Raw genomic sequence first — 19,284 nt, 5'->3', positions numbered from 1 at the left:
CCTGTAAGCCCAGTACTAATTTACAAACTAGCTTAATTCTCCCAGGCTTTTCAGTACTCCGGGAAATACCGCTAAAGTTGGTATGGACATCATTGTCTGTAAGTTGCTTAAACTTCCCAAAAAATGGTATCCTTTAAGTATATCTTCATAGGACACTCAGGTATAAAAAGTATATGAACTTTGGGGCACTAAAAATGTACATATAAATATACTGTTTGTTATGTTACTCTTTGGGACTTAATTGGCCCACCTTTTGGTTTATATAAGTGTAAAAGTGTACGACCACAGATGTGTAGACTCGCTAGCCTGTTGGCTAATGGGTCGGACCCTTTAGTCGACTGGTTAACATAGTCGCCCATGGTCTGGGGAACCCAGGTTCGATCCTGCCTGCCCCCTGAATTCGCGCTACGTAAGTATTCTTCTGTACTGTATGTAATATATACATACAGTATAGAAGAATACATGTACAATATATGGGATAGTACTTAGTTAACTATAAAAGTAAGATCACTATGAAAATTGTAAGTAGAAGTGTAATGCTTTAAGAATAAAAACGGGCTTCGCTCCCAATCATTATACAAAGTCTTAGAGAGCTGAACCAAAACTGTAACTCAGTAAAGCAGGAAATGGCCGCACTGCAGAATCTGATTTTTATTTGTCAGAGCATCTCTGCACAGATGCGTTTCGTCGTCACGCCTTCTTCAGTGTGCTATTTACAGAGTGCTCATTTGAAGCTTAAATATACCCACACCCTTAGACACACCCTCATGGTCAACCAATGATAATTCAAAAATCAAGTGTCAGTCAAAGCAGTGAACATCTATATCCGTAGGTGCACCCTCATAATCGACCAGTCAAGCTCACATAATTGACAGGCTATCATGTAGTAAACATCAACACAGATTGCTGAAATATCAAACATCATCATATGGACAAGCAGTAGGGTATAGGTTCATAAAACCAGGTAAGGGACAGGTCCTCATTCATACCGTTAGGTGTGACCATATTTAGAGTGAAGATATAGCAGGCCCCCCTCTTCAGAAGGCGGTTCTCTCCAGCTCCGCCTCTGGAAGACTGATTTAACATTCTCCATGAACCTCAATGAGTTGGCATCAAGGCCTGCAGCACTGAAATGTCTGGCAACCAGTCACCGTTCATCTTTTCTCTTAATGCCATATCTATGTTCGCAGATTCTAGTGCCCCCCCCCCCAGAGCTGTCCCAGTCGCTGCTCCACTGGTGTGAGCTCGACTGGTCTATTATGAGGGTGCACCTATAGATATAGATGTTCACTGCTTTGACTGACACTTGATTTGTGAATTACCATTGGTTGACTATGAGGGTTTATGGTTATATGAGGGGTGGCATGGTGGCCCAGTGGTTAGCGCTGTTGCCTCGAACCCTGGGGTTGTCCAACCATGGGGGTCATCTCAGGTCGTCCTCTGTGTGGAGTTTGCATGTTCTGCCCGTGTCTGCGTGGGTTTCCTCCGGGTGCTCCGGTTTCCTCCCACAGTCCAAATATATGTAGGTCAGGTGAATCGGCCATACTAAATTGTCCCTAGGTATGAATGTGTCGGCCCTGTGATGGACTGGTGGCCTCTCCAGGGTGTCTCCCCGCCCGCCGCCCAATGACTGCTGGGATAGGCTCCAGCATCTCACGACCCCGATTGGGATAAGCAGCTTGGATAATGAATGGATGGATGGATGACTATTGAGGGTGTGTCTGTGGGTGTGGGTATTTAAGCTTCGAATTAGCACTCTGTAAACAGCACACTGAAGAAGACGCTACGCCGAAATGCATCTGTGCTGAGATGCTCTGACAAATAAAAATCAGATTCTGCAAAGTGCGGTCATTTCCTGCTTCGCTTTTTTGTTCAGTAAAAAAATAGAAAAGAGCAACTATAAAAACTATTAAAGTAGCTTAACGACAACATTAATAACTTTGGGACTGACCTTGGCTAAAAAAGTCTTCAGCAAGTCTAAAAGTAAACTATAAATATAATAATAATAATAATAATAATAATAATAATAATTTTATTTGTGGGCGCCTTTCAGAGTACTCAAGGAAAACTTACAGAACACAGTAAAAAAAAAAACAAGATCAAAACAAAGCAGGGTCGACAATAAAAAGTTAGCACAACAAATAATATAAAATCATCGTCTGCACAAAACTCAGTGAAGTGTGGATCAGACTGAATATGCCAGTTTGAAAAGGTGCGTTTTGAGATGGGATGTGAAGGTTGAAAGAGAGTCAGTGTTCAAAAAGAGTTAATTAAGTCGACCTTTTGTAAGTACAACAAAAGTACACAAGTTTAAAAGAGGTATACTGAAAGTCACTGTCTGTTTCTGGAGGTAATTTCAGCAGTGAGTCAGCCACTTAAACCTTTGTGATTTTTGTTTAATTCAGCGTAAAATGAATTCGTAATACTTAACCATCTAATCTAATATCTTACCGCTGACCTAGAGACATGTCTGAGATATATGAACCGATTTATTTCCTCATTTCCTCCTCCCTTTTATTAAGACCTCCTGTATATCCCTTCCCACTGCCATTTTCATGTCTTTCTAATAATGCTGATATCCATTAAGAACCCTCCTGTGAGCTGCACAGTTAATATCCTTCTGTCTGTACCCCCCTCCCACTTCTCCTCCTCTTCAATAACTTCTTTTGTGGGTTTTTTTTTTTCTTCCTCTGCAGAAACCTTCCCCGAGCCATCTTCATCTCCATTCCTCTGGTGACGTTCGTTTACGTCTTCGCCAACATCGCCTACGTCACGGCCATGAGTCCCCAGGAGCTGCTCGCCTCCAACGCTGTTGCCGTGGTGAGTAGAGTGACGCAGGAGGTCGTGTGACTTCACCTTCGTTTGTATGGGTGCCTCTACTGCCCTCCCATGGGGTCTTTGGGGAATGCTGACAACGTTCAAGCTGCGTTGAAAACCATTTGATGTGTGCGCCATTCGCATAGTTAACAGTCATGGCGTACACACACTAATACAACACATTTATGTGCGATTAACACAACACCCAACATACACTAACACACCACATGAACACACAACTAACACAACCATCGTAGTGAACACACACTAACACGATGCATGGACTCACACCAACACATCTATCATTGCGAATACAGGCTAACGATGCATTTGCGCTCAGTTAACATGACAGCATAATGCTGATCACACAGTAACACAACACGTTTACACGATCAACACAATGCCTATCATTGGAAACACTAACAATGCATTTATACACAAATGACACAACGCTTATCATAGTGAAAACACACTAACAATGCATTTACACACAATTAAGAAAACCGCCAACGTACAATGCTTTTATGCATGATTAGCACAGCTTCTACCAAAGTGATCACACTAAAAACAGCATAGCTGTTATGACGAACTCAGCCGTTCCTAACCATAGCTTTGTGTCTCCTCGATTTCCCGTCCCCGATCCCTCCATCTCCTCAACTCCTCTCCTCTCTCCCTCATCCATCCTCCCTCCCTCTCTCCTCCATGTGACCTCCTCAGACGTTTGGTGAGAAGCTGCTGGGAGTGATGGCATGGATCATGCCCATCTCTGTGGCCCTCTCCACCTTCGGAGGAGTGAACGGCTCCCTCTTCACCTCCTCACGGTAAGTTGGCTCACCGACTGATTCCTGACCGGAGTCGAACAGCAGCCATGAACAATTTGTACTGGGGTGTTTTTTTTTACTTGCATGAGGTAGGAAACGGGAGGTGTAGTAAATGCATGCCTACCTGTTAAACTTTTTTGTTTAAGGATATTAAGAATGTTATAAGTAGTGTACTTGTCCTTTAAATATTTATGTACATTTTGTTTAGTTATTAGTATTATTAGGGTCATTGTGGCAGGATAAATGCTCAGTTTTCATCTGTCCCACCCTACAATTCCTTGCCTGATATCAGACCGAATTGTCAACTCATTACACTCCATTTCCATCTTCAGTCTGACATTGCCTTCACTCTAACCGATTTCCATGGGGGAGGGGCATTCGATTTTCCCTGACCAATCACTCGAGACCAACATATCTGCCTGAATCTAATGTCTTTTTAAGTCCACACTGCGGCGTAGCCATGCCAACAAACTGGTTTTGCCGGGGTTTTAAGAGTGGAGTGGAGTGAAAACAAGCTACGATGTCGGGCGATATTGAGAAGACATGCCTTGACAATGGTGTTAGTCCCACCCGCGGTGCTGATTGGCCAATCGTTAGCCTCCCCCCATGGTGCTCATTGCTCATTGGATAATCACTTTTTCAACCAAGAAACCGCTGTTTCATGTCATGATGCCAGATCGTAAGAATTAGTCAATTCGGTGGACGTAGATGGATTCAAAGTTCCAAACCCCTCCACCACGTTAAGGTTGCGAATCTCGGAGGGGGACCCATATTCAAAAAGTGGGACCGGAAGGTGTGCTTATTATCGGGGAATCACATTGCTCAGCCTCCCTAGGAAACTCTACTCTAGGGTGCTGGAAAGGAGGCTCCGACCGATTTTTGAACCTCAGACCCAAGAGGAACAATGTGGATTTCGTCCTGGCCGTGGAACAACGGACCAACTCTTTACCCATGCGGAAGTGCTGAGGGGGGCATGGGAGTTTGACCAGCCAGTCTACATGTGTTTTGCGGACTTGGAGAAGGCTTACTCTGTGTGTGTGTGTGTGTGGGGGGGGGGGGTACTGTGGGAATATGGGGCACCGATGCAGTTGCTACAAGCCATTCGATCCTTGTATAACCAATGTGAGAACTGTGTCCGCATTCTCGGCACGAAGTCAATCAATCAATCAAGTTGTATTTTATGTAGCGCTTTTCTAGCTGCAAAGTCAAACATGTTTTCGGTGGGTGTCGGACTCCGCCAAGGTTGTCCCTCGTCTCCGATTCTGTTTGTGATATTCATGGACAGGCTCTCAAGGCGCAGTCAAGGTGAGGAGTGTGTCCGTTTTGGGAACCTCAGAATTGCATCTCTGCTCTTTGCAGATGATGTGGTTTTGTTGGCTTCAACAGAATGCGACCTCCAGCGAGCACTGGGGCAGTTTGCAGCTGAGTGTGGAATGTCCGGGATGAGAGTCAGCACCTCCAAGTTTGAGGCCGTGGTTCTCTAACGGAAAATGGTGGATTGCTCCCTCTGGGTTGGGGATGAATTGTTTACTCAAGTGAAGGAGTTCAAGTATCTCGGGGTCTTGTTCACAAATGAGCGTAGGATGGAGCGCGAGATTGACAGGCGGATTGGTGCAGCATCAGCAGTAATGCAGACGTTGTACCGGACCGTTGTGGTGAAGAGGGGGCTGAGCCGGAAGGCAAAGCTCTCAATTTACCAGTCAGTCTTCGTTCCAGCCCTCACCTATGGTCATGAGCTTTGGGTAGTGACCGAAAGGGTGAGATCGTGGATACAAGCGGCTGAAATGAGTTTCCTCCGTAGGGTGTCTGGGCTCAGCCTTAGAGATAGGGTGAGGAGCTCGGACATCCAGAGGGAGCTCGGAGTAGAGCCACTGCTCTTTCACATCGAAAGTAGCCAGTCGAGGTGGTTCGGGCATCTGATTAGGATGCCTCATGGGCGCCCTCCTTTGGAGGTTTACCGGGCACGGCCAGCTGGGAGGAGACCCTGGGTAGACTCAGAACTCGCTGGAGGGACTACATGTCCAATCTGGCCTGGGAACACCTTGGGATCCCCCAGGAGGAGCTGGAGGGCGTTGCTGGGGAGAGGGACGTCTGGAGTTTAGCTTGCTGCCACCGAGACCTGACCCCAGAGAAGCGGCTGAAGATGAATGAATGAATGACACTTTCTTCATTTCTCTCTCAAAATTCAGCATCAGTTGAAACATTTCACAGGTATGGGCTACTCTTACTCATTACTCCATCTTGCCTTCTCTTTCTCTTACAGGCTGTTCTTTGCTGGAGCCAGAGAAGGACACCTACCCAGTCTTCTGGCTATGATCCATATGAAACGCTGCACTCCCATCCCCGCTCTGCTTTTTACTGTGAGTACAACACACCTTCTGCTTCAGCTGAACTCGTCCTGCTGAACACCCCCACCCCCACCCCACCCCCGTTGGATCCAGTTTTGAAGCCGGACCGAAGTTGAAACACAAACATTTTTGTTTTTTAGGGGTCCCCCCTTGTTCAACTTCTCTCAGCCAATCTTATTTATCTAATATTAATAGTCTCGTCAGACAAACTAATTTACATACTGCCAGTCAGGCGACGTCACACTATGAAACCCTGCCCACCCTTACCCTCAACTCTTGCTTATACTTGTCACTCAAAGGTCAGCTCGTGAATATTAATGAGGACTAGACCGATCCCTCACAGTTGTTGCAACAGTTGAGATCAGTATCAGTCATTTACAATTTTAAAAAATTTTGGAATGTTTTATTATGTTGTGTTCATTTTTTGGACATGAAAAGTTAAATCTGTTTACTGATTTCAGTCCAATTTTGAATTTAAAGGCTGCATGAAGCAGACAAACATTTTCCCATCATACCCTTCGTGACCAATTCAGATGAAGAAAAAAAACTTGCTTGTGCAATTCAAGTTTCATGAATTACAAATCAGATTTACACCTTTGTTGTATATGCAGACAGGCAGGCGCTGTTCCTCACCCTCTTTCTCTCTCTCACCTTTTAGTGTATCTCCACCCTGCTGATGCTGTGCACCAGCGACATGTACACCCTGATCAACTATGTGGGCTTCATCAACTACCTCTTCTATGGAGTCACTGTCGCCGGGCAGATTGTCCTGCGAATTAAACAGCCTAACATGCACCGACCGATCAAGGTGGGTTTCTGTGCAGATCTCGGCATTTGCACCAAGGCATGTCCTCTGCTGCTGCACATACTAGTTTACCATTACTATTAAATCAAAGAAGTCTATTATTATATTCTTGTTATTACCTACTGTATGTTTCGCCCCAATATATGAATGTTCCTAAAATGGAAACATGATGTCATCCTATCAACTGTGTCAGGCGTTAGCCAGTAGCTGTACTGTGTTTCAGGATAAATTGTTAACCATCAAAATCAGCGTATTTGAGAAAGTATTTAAAAAATGTTTCAATCAACTGATCTCTTTTTATGTAACACGCTTTGTACAGGTCAATGCAATACAATGTGCCCTATACCGCAAAAAAAAAGAAATGAAATGTGAAATTCAACAACGTTTGAAAAATAAAATCAAAGAGCACAATGACAGAAATTTACCAGTAAAATCACCAAACATAAAGTAAAAAAGTATTTGGTAAGAAACTAGACTCAAGAACCTGTTAAAACTATGTCTACATGAAGGCCTAGGTGAAAAGATGTGTCATATGTATTTTATGGTATATTCTGTATATTTTTGACCCAGTTGTGCGCGAAAGTGTGTATACGTGACATAATTCGTATGCACACATAAACACACACCTATTTGTGTTTGGATCCGTCACCTGTCTTGTCCTCTGGTCTTCAGATCAGTCTGATATGGCCGGTCATCTATCTGTTGTTCTGGGCCTTCCTGCTCATCTTCTCGTTGTACTCTGAGCCTGTGGTGTGTGGCATTGGCCTGGCCATCATGCTGACCGGCGTCCCCGTCTACTTCCTGGGAGTCTACTGGGACAACAAGCCGCAGTGCTTCGACGTCTTCGTTGGTAAGCCGATTTAACCTAAGCCCGTCCGGGTTCGAGACCGAGACGACGTAAGGGTACATTTAATCTAGCGCGAGACAATACGATAAAATTATCGTCATAATCATTTTGCCAAATCAGTGTTCGGATTGACAAGACCATACCGGATCAGTCGAGGCCCCCCATTAACAACGGCCAGCATTGGTGCTGTGCCCTCGCTGGGTCCTGATGGAAACTGTAAAATCTGCTGTGGTGACCCCTGAAAAAGAGGGGGACCGCTGAAAGAAGAAAAATCATTGGGAATTTTACACGATATTGATATTTCACATCTGTTTCTGTCTTGCATTACGTTCAACTGTTTGGTAATAAAGTATAATGTCGCTCTGTCGACCCCTAGCGGTAGCAGCCGAGACGGGAAGACGTAATATAAAGTATAATGTCGCTGTGGCGACCCCTAGCGGTAGCAGCCGAGCCAGGAAGAAAAAGTAATATGAAGTATAATGTCGATGTGGCGACCCCTAGCGGTAGCAGCCGAGACAGGAAGAATGTCAACCAAAATTGGTTTTCTCATACCACTCGCTTCAGATACTACTTCAAATCTCATTTTGTGAGACTCTGTAGGTAATAGATTCTCGTTATCAATAGTTTAGACAGCAAAGTTGCGTGTCACGACACGACAACATCTAAATTTCATCCCGTTGCAACAAAATTGAAAGACATAAGTAAAGACAATCCAAGACGAGGTGGTTTTGTGGCGGTTGGTAGTTTTCTATAGAAACCCACCTCATACTGCATGATCCAGCTTGATACGCGGCTTTACTTTCTGAAAGAAATCAGTAAAATTACGGAAAATTTCAAATCTTTTTTGACTGTATATTTAGCTTTGCTAGCATTAGCATACAGAGGTTCACAGACATTGTGGCCGGTCCTCGCTTCCTTAATGGTCCATTTCGGGGTTGGGATTTGGGTTTAGGGCTAGCGTTAAGGTTAGCTTAGCATGTTGTTCTGATGGTTAAGGTTGGGATAAGGACTAGGGGGTGAATGTAGTCAATGAGGGGTCCTCAGCAAGATAGAAGGCAAGAATGTGTGTTTGTAATGATTTTTTTTTTTTTTTGGTGAAAATGTAGTCGGAGCACAATCGTTCTGTATTTAACGTTTTGTTCAGCAGATACAATAGATGTGGAAAACTGCATCCCATAGCACAGGAAGAAGACCTGAGTGTACTCATGACAAAGCACGGCCATGAGGGAAGATATAAGGCCGTGTATTTTAGATTATGAAAATGAAAATGCTGATATGCAGCAACATTACCAGAGAGGAAATCATAGTAATCTCATCTCATTTTGCCCTTCTGCACCTCTTAATATAGAAAAAAAAAAAAAAAAAAAAAACCCGGGTTCCAGAGTGTTATATTTATGAGGTACCATAGTTTGTTGCTGTGTTCTTAATCGTTTTATTAGACCAGCCGTTGAACAGAAGTCTCACTTTGAAGCCAAACTCTTTACACACTTCCTGGTCCAGCGTGTCACACGAAGGTTTAAAACTCTGTCTTGTCTCTCTCGTCTCCTCCAGACAAGATGACGTACGTGGGTCAGAAGTTCTGCATGGTGGTGTACCCAGCCGAGGATAGGGGGAGCGAAGGGGAGGAGATGAACGAGGCCCGGTCCCCGCTGTCCAAAGAGGATGGAGGCGCACCAAAGTCTGCGGACTGCTAAACTACACTTCTTCATCAATCACCTGACCGCCTGCCCCCACCCCCCACCCCTACACACACACACACACACACACACACACACGTCTTGTCTGATTTTGCGGTGGATCTACCAGCTCCACACACATGCTTTTTGTTTTCCAGCGTTTGATTTTAACATATTACTGTGCCAAAAGAAAGCACTCAACATCAAGTGTACACTGGACCCAAAACAACTTGTGGGCGGAAGTCCTTCATAGGATAATTTCTTCCCTGTTTTTCCATTCACCTCCCAGTCAGATTTAACCTGCTCCTCTTTCTCCACACACACACACACACACACACACACACACACACACGCACCCAGCACTACTGTAAGAGCGGTCATTCTTATTTCTTTTGTGAAAGACTTTGCAGAACTGGGTGATTTTTTTTTCTTCATTACGTTTTTTTGTTTTTCCTTCACCACATTGTCAATTTGCTTTGCCGTGTATTCAACACACCAAAGCAGTATTTCATTTTGCAAAACATCATAATCGGATCAAGTCCTTTTTTTCTGTTCCCAAGTACACTAAATGCTGTTTTTTTTAAATGACTGTGATTCCAAAATGTTTTTTTTTTTTGTAATTGTGATAATTGTTTATATCATTTGTCTTTATTATTGTTTTAGTTTGAACATGTTAGCTTTAGTTTTGTTGTCCTTTTTTCTATTCAGTATCAATAACTTTTGGATCTATTTTTTTACTCTTGCAACTGCGGAGGTAAACCCTGAAGCTGATCTGTGATGCGGTTCGCGCAGCTTTCGGATACAAACGTGATCTTGTGCGCCTTCATTTGTTTTTGATCGCCTTAATCATGGTGTGCTAATTCTTACTTGTCATCGACGATTCCTCCCCGTATTTTTTTAATAGATTTTAATATCAAAGAAAACCACAAAAAAAGAAAGAAAGAAAGAAAGTGACTCAGTGGATTCTTTTAAAATGGACACCAAGCAGAGATAAGTGACCCATGAATCAGACCATCCATCATGGGCATGGGATGGGCATGGGATGTCAAGAAGAATAAAGAGGCACAGAAATGTCAGAATGGCAAAATGCCTTTTGGTCTTACCAAGCTACTGGTGATGGTCATCTCGTCGACCTACATGTGTGCACCACAGTAAAGCAAAACAGTGCAAAAATAAACAGCGGGCTTGGCAAGTCAACTTCTTTCGTACTTAAGACTTATCAAGTTTATTTTCAGATACTTGTAGCTGATTTGTATTTGTGCACTTGGCAAGCTAACTTCGGCCATTTGGACAACATCAGCTTCTTTTTTGGGGGGGGGGTAATGTTACTTTACATTCATTTGAAACACTGGAAATGATCTTGAAACGATTTTTTTTCTTTTTGCGATTGTTTCTTGGAAGAAGTGATATAAATGTGAATCAAGTCCGACTTATTGCAATCAGAAAAAGGTGTCTCGATGCACTCGAGATGAAATGATCCCATGGCGAGAGCGAATAAGTCAATACTGGAGAATCAAATCCCCTTTGCCAAGCTCGTCGGTTTATTTTATACGGGGCACCGAGGCCACACCCCCCGGTGGCAGATGTGGGCGTGGCTCCGGCGGACGGACGGCCTCTCGTTCAGCGCTCTGGCCAACCAAGGTGTCGCAGTACATCCGGTCCGTCGGTCGAAGCGTTTTTTGTTTTTTTTAGTCGCTAATTTTCCTGATTCGGTGTTTAAATTTATACGTAAGAATCTGTTAGCGTTTCACGTGGAGGGGGGGTGGCGTCTGAAAACGAGAGTTTAACGAATAAAAATGAATACTTCTGGACTGAATCACTTCTGAGAGATTTCGGTGCTACTTCAGTACCATCCCGTCGTTTCCGTTACCCAAACCGCTCGTGGCAACAAGTCGAGCTGAAGCCCCGCCCCTAAATGACCCCATCCGGTCGGCGTTGTCTGGCGATACGTGCTATGGGTGCTGGGAGTGGCCCATGATAGCGACAGTAGCAGGTTGGCTTGTACCTTTCACTCTTTTCGCTGTACTGTAAATAGATGACGGGCTTCTCAGGGTGTTCCCACTGCCTTCCCCTCACACACACACACACACACACACTGCCAAAAACCTCCGGACGACGTAAACTCAAACGCTTTGACAAACTGCTTCCGGGTGATCCACTCTTGTTAAGTCTTACGTAGTATCTTCAGCCGGTGCTTCGTTGTCCTAGTAACCTCCCTCAGGATGGGGCTGTGACGTCACACGTATCTAAACTCACCTTTCGATAATGCATATTCGATCAGATGGAGATGCACATGCATTTTTGGAGAATGTATTAGGTAACCAAAAAAAGAAAAAAGTTTGGTCAGTATTGTACACATTGCTCCAGTTTAAGTGTTAAGTGTATCAGGGTGTCCTGGATGTCTCTTCAAGTACAATGATGTGTCTTGTGCCTGTATGGTTCATATATATATATAGATATATATAGATATATATATATATGTGGTCTTTTCATAAATGAGGCTCAAACTCATCTATGATCTCAGAAATCAAATGCTGCGACTCTTTTGTTATATTGCAATTCAAACTGTGCATCTACTTTCACTTTTACTTCCAACTAAATACAGCACAAGGTTAACATTATGTTCTGGAAGCTTTAGCCAGACATTAGTGGAGAACACCAATACAGTTTGAGTATGCCCTGCTGTCTTGCTGTTTGTTTAGGTGTGACTCCTAGTCCTGGCTTTGACATACCAACCGAAACAAACCTTCACTGTCAGTCTAAAAATACTATGTATTTCCATACTTGATTGCCATGTTGTAACAGCTGTCAGACATAGCGATGAATAACGCTTATCGTTTCTACTACTAGTTATGTATACTCTCACTAAGACATGCAGCCAGATGTGAATGTTATTAGGAAAAGGTTTTCAGCACACGTTGGTCTCTGGACTTAAGTGGCCTTTTATTGTTTGCTTTGTATTGCTGTTGCAGCAGCATTTACAAAAAGAAAAATCTCAAAAGTCAATTTTCGTTTGGGTTTAAATGTACAGAATGGTGAGTGTGTGACGTGAATAAAGATATATGCAAGCAAATGACTTTCTGCATGTGTTCCTCTGTAGCGTTTTGCTTTGAGAGTTGTCTCTCCACACAAACGGCACTAATTTGGAGTTAATGTGAAAAATGATGATTGTGCTGCATGTGTTGAGATGTTTATTCTGACAAGCAAATCCTCAACATTTGTCAATCTCCTGGAGGAAACAAAAAAAAAAAAAAACATGTTCTGTACACAGTGTAAACATTGAATCACCACCAATATGGAGCTCTGGGCTAGTGAGGGACAGATATCGAGTATGATCGTTTCCAGAAAACAAATTAACAAACTCAGACCGATTCCCTTAAAATGTAAGAACTTCCCAACAAAACAGAAACCATGTTTTGACTTGATCCAATTGGGTGAATCTGCATTCATCCTGCAAATTTGAAATACGCGAGCAATGGGCTACAGCCTTTAGTCCGTCTAACGGAAACTGAGATTCACTCACCGCGCTGCCATGTGACCCATTATCATACAGAACCAGCGCACACCCAGCTCATAGCACTTCTAACAAGAGGCTGCATATGAATGAAGTACGGGGCACATCCAACCCAATGGTGAAGGTGAAAACCAAATTATTTCAAATATGATCCCAAACAGAAATATACAGGCATTCACTGAAGCCTTGGCTACTGGCAGGGGGCACACTTTGCTTGAAAGAGTTGAAAACAGAAAACGGCCCTGGCCACAGGATGCCACACAGGAGCAGCAGCAAAGCTGAAATTGAATTTGTGCCGAAAGGAAAATGATTTATTCCAGAGCTGAGTTTCCTCAAAAAGGACCATGGAGCGGTGACCATCTCTGCTCCCTTGCTAGTCCAAGTCAATTTTATTTGTAGCCCGTTACCGCAAATTTGCGTCAGTGGGCTTGACTTGGGCTACTCAGTGGAACAGAAATGATCCCTGCGATAAGATGCTGAGGTTGTGTTAACAACCTACTTCGCTTTTCAGTGGCAGCCACGTTACTTCTGGATTCCTATCCCATGGCCCATGCGAAAAAAACTTACGTTCTGCCGGTCTGTTTTAGGAATATTTAATATCTTACCATGGCAATGTTTTGGGGGATTAATGTTAGATAATTTAAGACAAAACTTCTTACTTTCAGGGAAAGGCAACAACATGGTGGCTATAAATACAACCAGACTCAACTACTTTTTTTTTTTTATCAGTGGCTCTTGGTTTCCAACAATAAAGCTTGGCAACTCAGCAACCAGTGGCTATAGGTGTTCCATGTCTCCAATCAGTGTAGGCATTGCAGAGGTTAGCGCAGATCTGGTACTGACGGCTACAGTGAAGACTTGGAGGAGAGACTTCTGCACCGGCGAAGGACGTTCCCTCCTCCTCTTAGTGCAAGAACCAGGTGGAGAACAGAGCCACCCAGGATCTTGTAGTCTGCAGCCGTTTTCTCATCATTCCTGAGAACAGAAAGGAGAAATGAGCATGTAAAAGTCTCTCCCCAATTGTATCTGGCCGATCACCCCGCTCTCCAAGCCGTCCCGGTCGCTGCTCCACCCGCTCTGCCGATCCGGGGAGGGCTGCAGACTACCGCATGCCTCCTCCAATACATGTGGAGTTGCCAGCCGCTTCTTTTCACCTGACAGTGAGGAGTTTCACCAGGGGGGGACATAGCATGTGGGAGGATTACACTATTCCCCCCAGTTCCCTCTCCGCCCTGAACAGGCGCCCCAACCAACCAGAGGAGGTGCTAGTGCAGCAACCAGGACACATAACCACATCCGGTTTCCAACCCGCAGACACGGCCAATTGTGTCTGTAGGGACGCCCGACCACGCCGGAGGTCCCCGTGTTGGTAGGCAACGGAATGGATAGCTATATCAACTTTTATCTGCTCGATGAAAGGCAAAATGCCACTATTCTTTTCCACTGACTAATACAGTAGAAAAGTTTACATGCAAAGCAGCAGAAAACCACAGCTTAATTTATTTCAAACACTACTGGCGAGGTTAATTTGCTTGCCTAGTCTAAAACGAGACACCACAGTAAATAAATTACTACACAATTATAGAGCAGGTCACAAAACAGCACATTTTAAGGCCATTTATCGTCAACCATTTGAAACACACAAGACTACGAGAGACGGATGTGTTATTTTCTAAATGTAACTTCAAATCCAGCATCTCGATCTCACATCTGTTTGCCGCTGTAGATCAACCGCTGCTGCTGGGGAGGGATGCCCTCTTTCTCCTCAACCCGCTCTTTTATACGCTCCACCTGAGGAGACACATTCATCCAAGACGACGCGTTAAACACACCGAAGCCAAACTCGAAATGCATTTCACACTTGATGAGCCGGTGTGCTCGACAGAAAAGCAGAAGTACAAGCCTACCTTGTCTGTGGGCTCGATGTCAATCTCGATCTCCTTGCCAGTGAGCGTCTGATAATGGAGAGAAAAACCGTGGGTACGTATTCAACAAATTGTGCCATGGTATGAAGCCCGACTCACTTACTACCTTCAAGAAAGGCCTTCTGGACCTACCTTAATTTGTAAGCTGCGTATGAATTATCCATCAGTACTACTTGTGTCAGCTATTACGGATGTGGCCTTACTTACTTAGACACCATTATTATCGATCTCTAGTATCATGCCCCACTCCTACCTGCAGTTGACATTTTATGGTGATATGTGTTAATGTGTACTTTGTACTTCAATTTTCCTATTCACTGCCTCTTGGTGATCGAAGGTGCAGGTGCAGTAAGTGATATGATATGGCTATGATATGACTACTATTTAGCAAATGTACTATTACTACTGCTACTTCATATTGTGGCGAGCCGGCGTGGAAGAACAGCTGGTGACATCAGCCTAATGCCCCTTTTCCATTACATGGTACCAGCTCAACTCGCATCGACTCAACTCGCTTCCGTGTCGTTTTCCATGACCATAACAGCACCCCCTCAGTGTAGCTGGTCGTCATAGCGACGCCTGGTTTTCAATTTCAAAATGTACTTTTAAGATAACTCCACTTCGGTATTTAAAAATGCCGGTGATATCCCATGTGCACATTGATGACGCAGTGACGCGTTTCTCTGACCAATCAGAGGTCTGCATTGATCGGTCTATTCCGTCGCTTACCAACACTGGGGTCGGCGGTTCGAATCTCCGTGTTACCTCCGGCTTGGTCAGGCATCCCTACAGACACAATTGGCCGTGTCTGCGGGTGGGAAGTCGGATGTGGGTGTTTGTCCTGGTCGCTGCACTAGCGCCTCCTCTGATCGGTCGGGGCGACCCCCGAATCGGCAGAGAGGGGGTGGAGCAGCGACCGGGACGGCTCAAAAAGAGCGGGGTAATTGGCCACATTCAATTGGGGAGAAAAGATCTGCACTGATTTTGGTACCCGCTCCAGTTTTTTTTTTTTGGAACCTCGACAAAGGTGGTACCAGAAAGGTGGTAACAGTTACCAAAATGCCGGTACTTTCCAGTAATGGAAAACGAAAAAAGGGCGAGTCCAGTTGAGCTGGTACCATGTCGTGGAAAAGGGGCATAAGTCACGGTCCTATGATCAGTCAATCAGTAACAGTCCTCTACCCAGTCCGAGTCAAACCCCCAAACAAACAACATAATAACCAAAACATGAACACAACGGTTAAATACATAAATCATAACAATTTCAACTCTAACACTAATTGTACCATGAGCCCCAGTGCGGAGCCGCCGACAATCGGAGCAACTGCCTCCCCTGGTCGCTACACAGCCCCCACCTGAGGGGTCAGTCATTCCCAACGACCCCATCACCCAAAACATAGTCCCTCAAATGTCCAGGGTGTCGCCGTTGGCGAACAGACCACCCACAACACTGTGTGTCATAGGCCCTCTTCAGCCGCACTCTGGAGCTGGCCCGGGCCCGGCAGGTGCAGAAGTCGCAGCAGTGCACGTGCAGCTCCACATCTTGTCGACAGCCAGGCCAGCAGAACTGCCCGAGGCGCTGGAGGGTCTTGGCATTCCCATAGTGTCCCGCCCCCACCGAGCCATGGACCATCTGGAGAACCTGGGGACGCAGCACACGGAGCGCAAATAGCTGCAGGAGGCCGCGCCCTCATCCGAGAACTCGCCACCTCCAGTATGTCAACCCGTCGTAGAGCTCGAAGTTGTATCACTGAGAGTGGTAGGTCTTTACCTCGTGCCCCAGCGCTGACGCCTCTGTCCACTCGGGGCGCCGCCCCGTCTCCAGCCAGCCCCTCACCAGCACAAGGACCATATCCGCCTCCTGCTGCTGCCTCAGTTGCTGCATGGTCAATGGGAACCACCTCTCTTCATTGCTGGTGGTCTGGACGGCTGCCACTGTCCGCGTCATCTGATCCCGTTCCTCTTGCCGCTGGCAGTAGCAGCACTCCAATCCCGCACCAGGTCTCTGTGCCTGCTCAGCAGTGGCTGCTCAGTGATTGGCTCGCCGGTCCCTCAGCTCACCCCTCCCCCGAGCGGAACGCCACGGTCTTCGTACCGAGGGTGATGGTCGCCTCTGAAATGTTAACATAGGCTGCCCAGCCGGTCAGCAGGTCCAGCATGACGATGCACAGGTCCCGGATGTTGGCGAGCCAGAACTCGTGTGTCAGCTCCTGGTCTCCAGCCTGAACTCGCAGTGACATCTTCCTTCTCATGCCAGCCATCTCCCTTGTTGCCGTCATCAGGGTGTTGGCTGGTGACCATGCCACTGAGAGGTGACTGCACCAGGTAAATGGTAGACCCTGTACCTACCAGGACCGGGCAGGATCAACCATCGAGTTGGCAATCCAAATACAGTCCTTTGGTATGACCTAGGCGGCCAACCAGCGTGCATCGGCCTTGAAGGGGGGCTGAAGACTGGAGTGGCAGTGCCCTCACTAGGCCACTCTGCCATCGTTTCCCTGCCGGCCGGCTGACTCTGGCTTTTGGTGCCAGTGCTGGGCAGTTGCGGGCTATGTGTCCAGGCTCGTCACACTGGTAACAGCAGTCAGTCGGCCAGGGTAGACGCTGTCTGGATGTTGGAGGCCATCGCCGAGACTGCTGTGGTGGAAGCCAAACTTGGTAGACCTCTTCATCATCGTCACCCAACCAGACGTACGGTCGGAGAGCAGGGGGCCTTCCGCTGGGTAAGCCACATGGAGCGTACCATCTCGATCCATTCAGCTTCACAGAGAGCCTCGGTGAGGGACTGGGGCATAGCAAAGAAAACATGCTGGCACAACCGCTCCGGTGGAGCCCCCGCAGGAAAGTGTGGGGGGCCAGCTCCTCTTGGGTGGCTGTGTTAAACTGCAGGTACCCATGTTGGGCAAGTAGCTGCACATCTGCAGCGAAGGTACCCAGGCTCTCGCCCTCTTGTTGGCCGCAGCTGACTAGCTGCTCCCTGCTCTAATCAGTGAAGTGTCGTTGCCCGAATCGCCTTCCAGTGCCATGGTCAGTGCTTTGAAGCCTCGCTGGGGCTAGGTCGAGGAGCACCTGCAAAGCCTTTCCCTCCAACACCAGAGCCAGGTGGATGGTAGCTTCCTTGTTGCTCCATCCGCTGTGCCATGCCGCTAATTGGACTTGAGAGCAGTATGGCTCTAGCTGCATCATCCCATTGTACTTGGGCAGCTTGGATGGCGTTCTATGCGCAGCATCCCTCCCGGGTCGCTAGGGGGCGTTCTTTGGCAGTGGTCAGCAGGGGTTCCCCTGTATTGGTCCTCCTGGCCCCTAGGGGACAATCGGTAGCAAAGTGCAGCATGCGCTCCCCGGTGCTGGTCCTCCTGACCTCTAGAGGGTGGTGGAGCCATCAGGGTGAGCTGGAAACTTCCATCTCTGGAGGGCTCCGTCTTTTGCCCATGGCTTTCCAAGCGCCAATGGGTCGACTCTATGCCCTGCTCCAGTCTCTGGAGCGCCCTCTCCGTTCATCAGCTCAATCCCACTTCTGACACCAATGTGGTGAGCCGGCGTGGAAGAATGAGTCGAGAGGCAGGGGGCTCTTTTTAACTGCAATTCCCGTTCCCCATGCACCGCACGACCCCGGGAGTGCTCTTTTACAATGGCCCAAACCGACAACAACACAATGACGTCCTACCCCTGACGTAACAACGGGCGACATAAGTCACGGTCCTGAGGTCAGTAACAGTCCTCCACCCAGTCCGAGTCAAACTCCCAAACAAACAACACGATAACCATAACATGAACACAACGTTTAAACACATAAATCATAGCAACGTCAACTTTAAACACCAACAGCCCCGGCGCGGAGCCGCCGACAGTCGGAGCGACCGCCTCCCCCCGGTAGCTACAATGTAATACTACAATGACAGGCTTGCTATGTAGAAAACCTACCATTACTCATATAGTGCAACTATGTCACGATTATAAGAGTTCTGCGATGCCAGTTGGTGACGCCTGAATTTATTTGTTAATTACTGGCTGTGTTGAAAGCCGCTTTGGATAAATGCCTAACGATGAAATAGAAATAAGCCTACGGCGGCGATTCGTATGGCATAGTTAAGGCAGTAGCATAAAATCTTGAAAATCCTGATAGCGATAATTAAACGACTGGCTTTCACGCAGGCGTTGCCTTTGTCTTACCTTCACTTTAATCAGCATGTTTTCGCAAAGTCAACTAACGCTGGATCCCCGTTAAGTGTTTAAACCAAATTAAAGACGCAGCTTGAGGTAGCTGGGGGCGAGAAAAAAAGCAACAGTATATGTAGGAGAGTATTGTTAGCTTTCCTTTCAGCTACATTCAGTGAACATATCCTGTGTCCCCAAGAGATCCGTGCCGACCCTTTGGTCTCCTTCTCAAAAGTTCCGCAACGTACCTCGGGCTCAGGCTTTCGGCTCCTCGGCCCGAACAAAATGTCGTTTTTGGTCATAAATAATTGATCGTAATATTTAGACTCAACGCGTATCCCGCAGATACGGACAGACATTTGTCGAATTAAAT

The 19,284-nt window shown here is 46.2% G+C and overlaps 2 protein-coding genes across 2 annotated transcripts in view; one reads left to right on the top strand and one right to left on the bottom strand.

Moving 5' to 3' along the window:
* The window catches only part of slc7a8a (solute carrier family 7 member 8a), a 25,965-nt gene extending 13,578 nt beyond the window's left edge, over window positions 1–12,387 (top strand). Inside the window, exons 5-10 of the mRNA XM_056300214.1 lie at window positions 2,697–2,820; window positions 3,535–3,638; window positions 5,902–5,998; window positions 6,645–6,794; window positions 7,464–7,641; window positions 9,190–12,387. Coding sequence (XP_056156189.1) covers window positions 2,697–2,820; window positions 3,535–3,638; window positions 5,902–5,998; window positions 6,645–6,794; window positions 7,464–7,641; window positions 9,190–9,332 — 796 coding nt within the window. The 3' untranslated portion in view covers window positions 9,333–12,387. The remainder of the gene's footprint in view (window positions 1–2,696; window positions 2,821–3,534; window positions 3,639–5,901; window positions 5,999–6,644; window positions 6,795–7,463; window positions 7,642–9,189) is intronic.
* A 101-nt stretch (window positions 12,388–12,488) lies between these two features.
* nedd8 (NEDD8 ubiquitin like modifier) lies at window positions 12,489–19,115 on the bottom strand. Its single transcript, XM_056300751.1, has 4 exons — window positions 18,927–19,115; window positions 14,736–14,783; window positions 14,537–14,619; window positions 12,489–13,803 (listed from the first exon to the last, which is right to left on the bottom strand). Exons 1-4 carry the CDS (start codon window positions 18,942–18,944, stop codon window positions 13,674–13,676), a joined length of 279 nt encoding a protein of 92 aa, XP_056156726.1. The 5' UTR covers window positions 18,945–19,115; the 3' UTR covers window positions 12,489–13,673.
* Between the last annotated feature and the right edge of the window lie 169 nt (window positions 19,116–19,284).

This window comes from Lampris incognitus, chromosome 20, assembly GCF_029633865.1.
Source record: "Lampris incognitus isolate fLamInc1 chromosome 20, fLamInc1.hap2, whole genome shotgun sequence".
NCBI lineage: Eukaryota > Metazoa > Chordata > Actinopteri > Lampriformes > Lampridae > Lampris > Lampris incognitus.
This window is presented reverse-complemented; position numbering and strand designations above follow the sequence as displayed.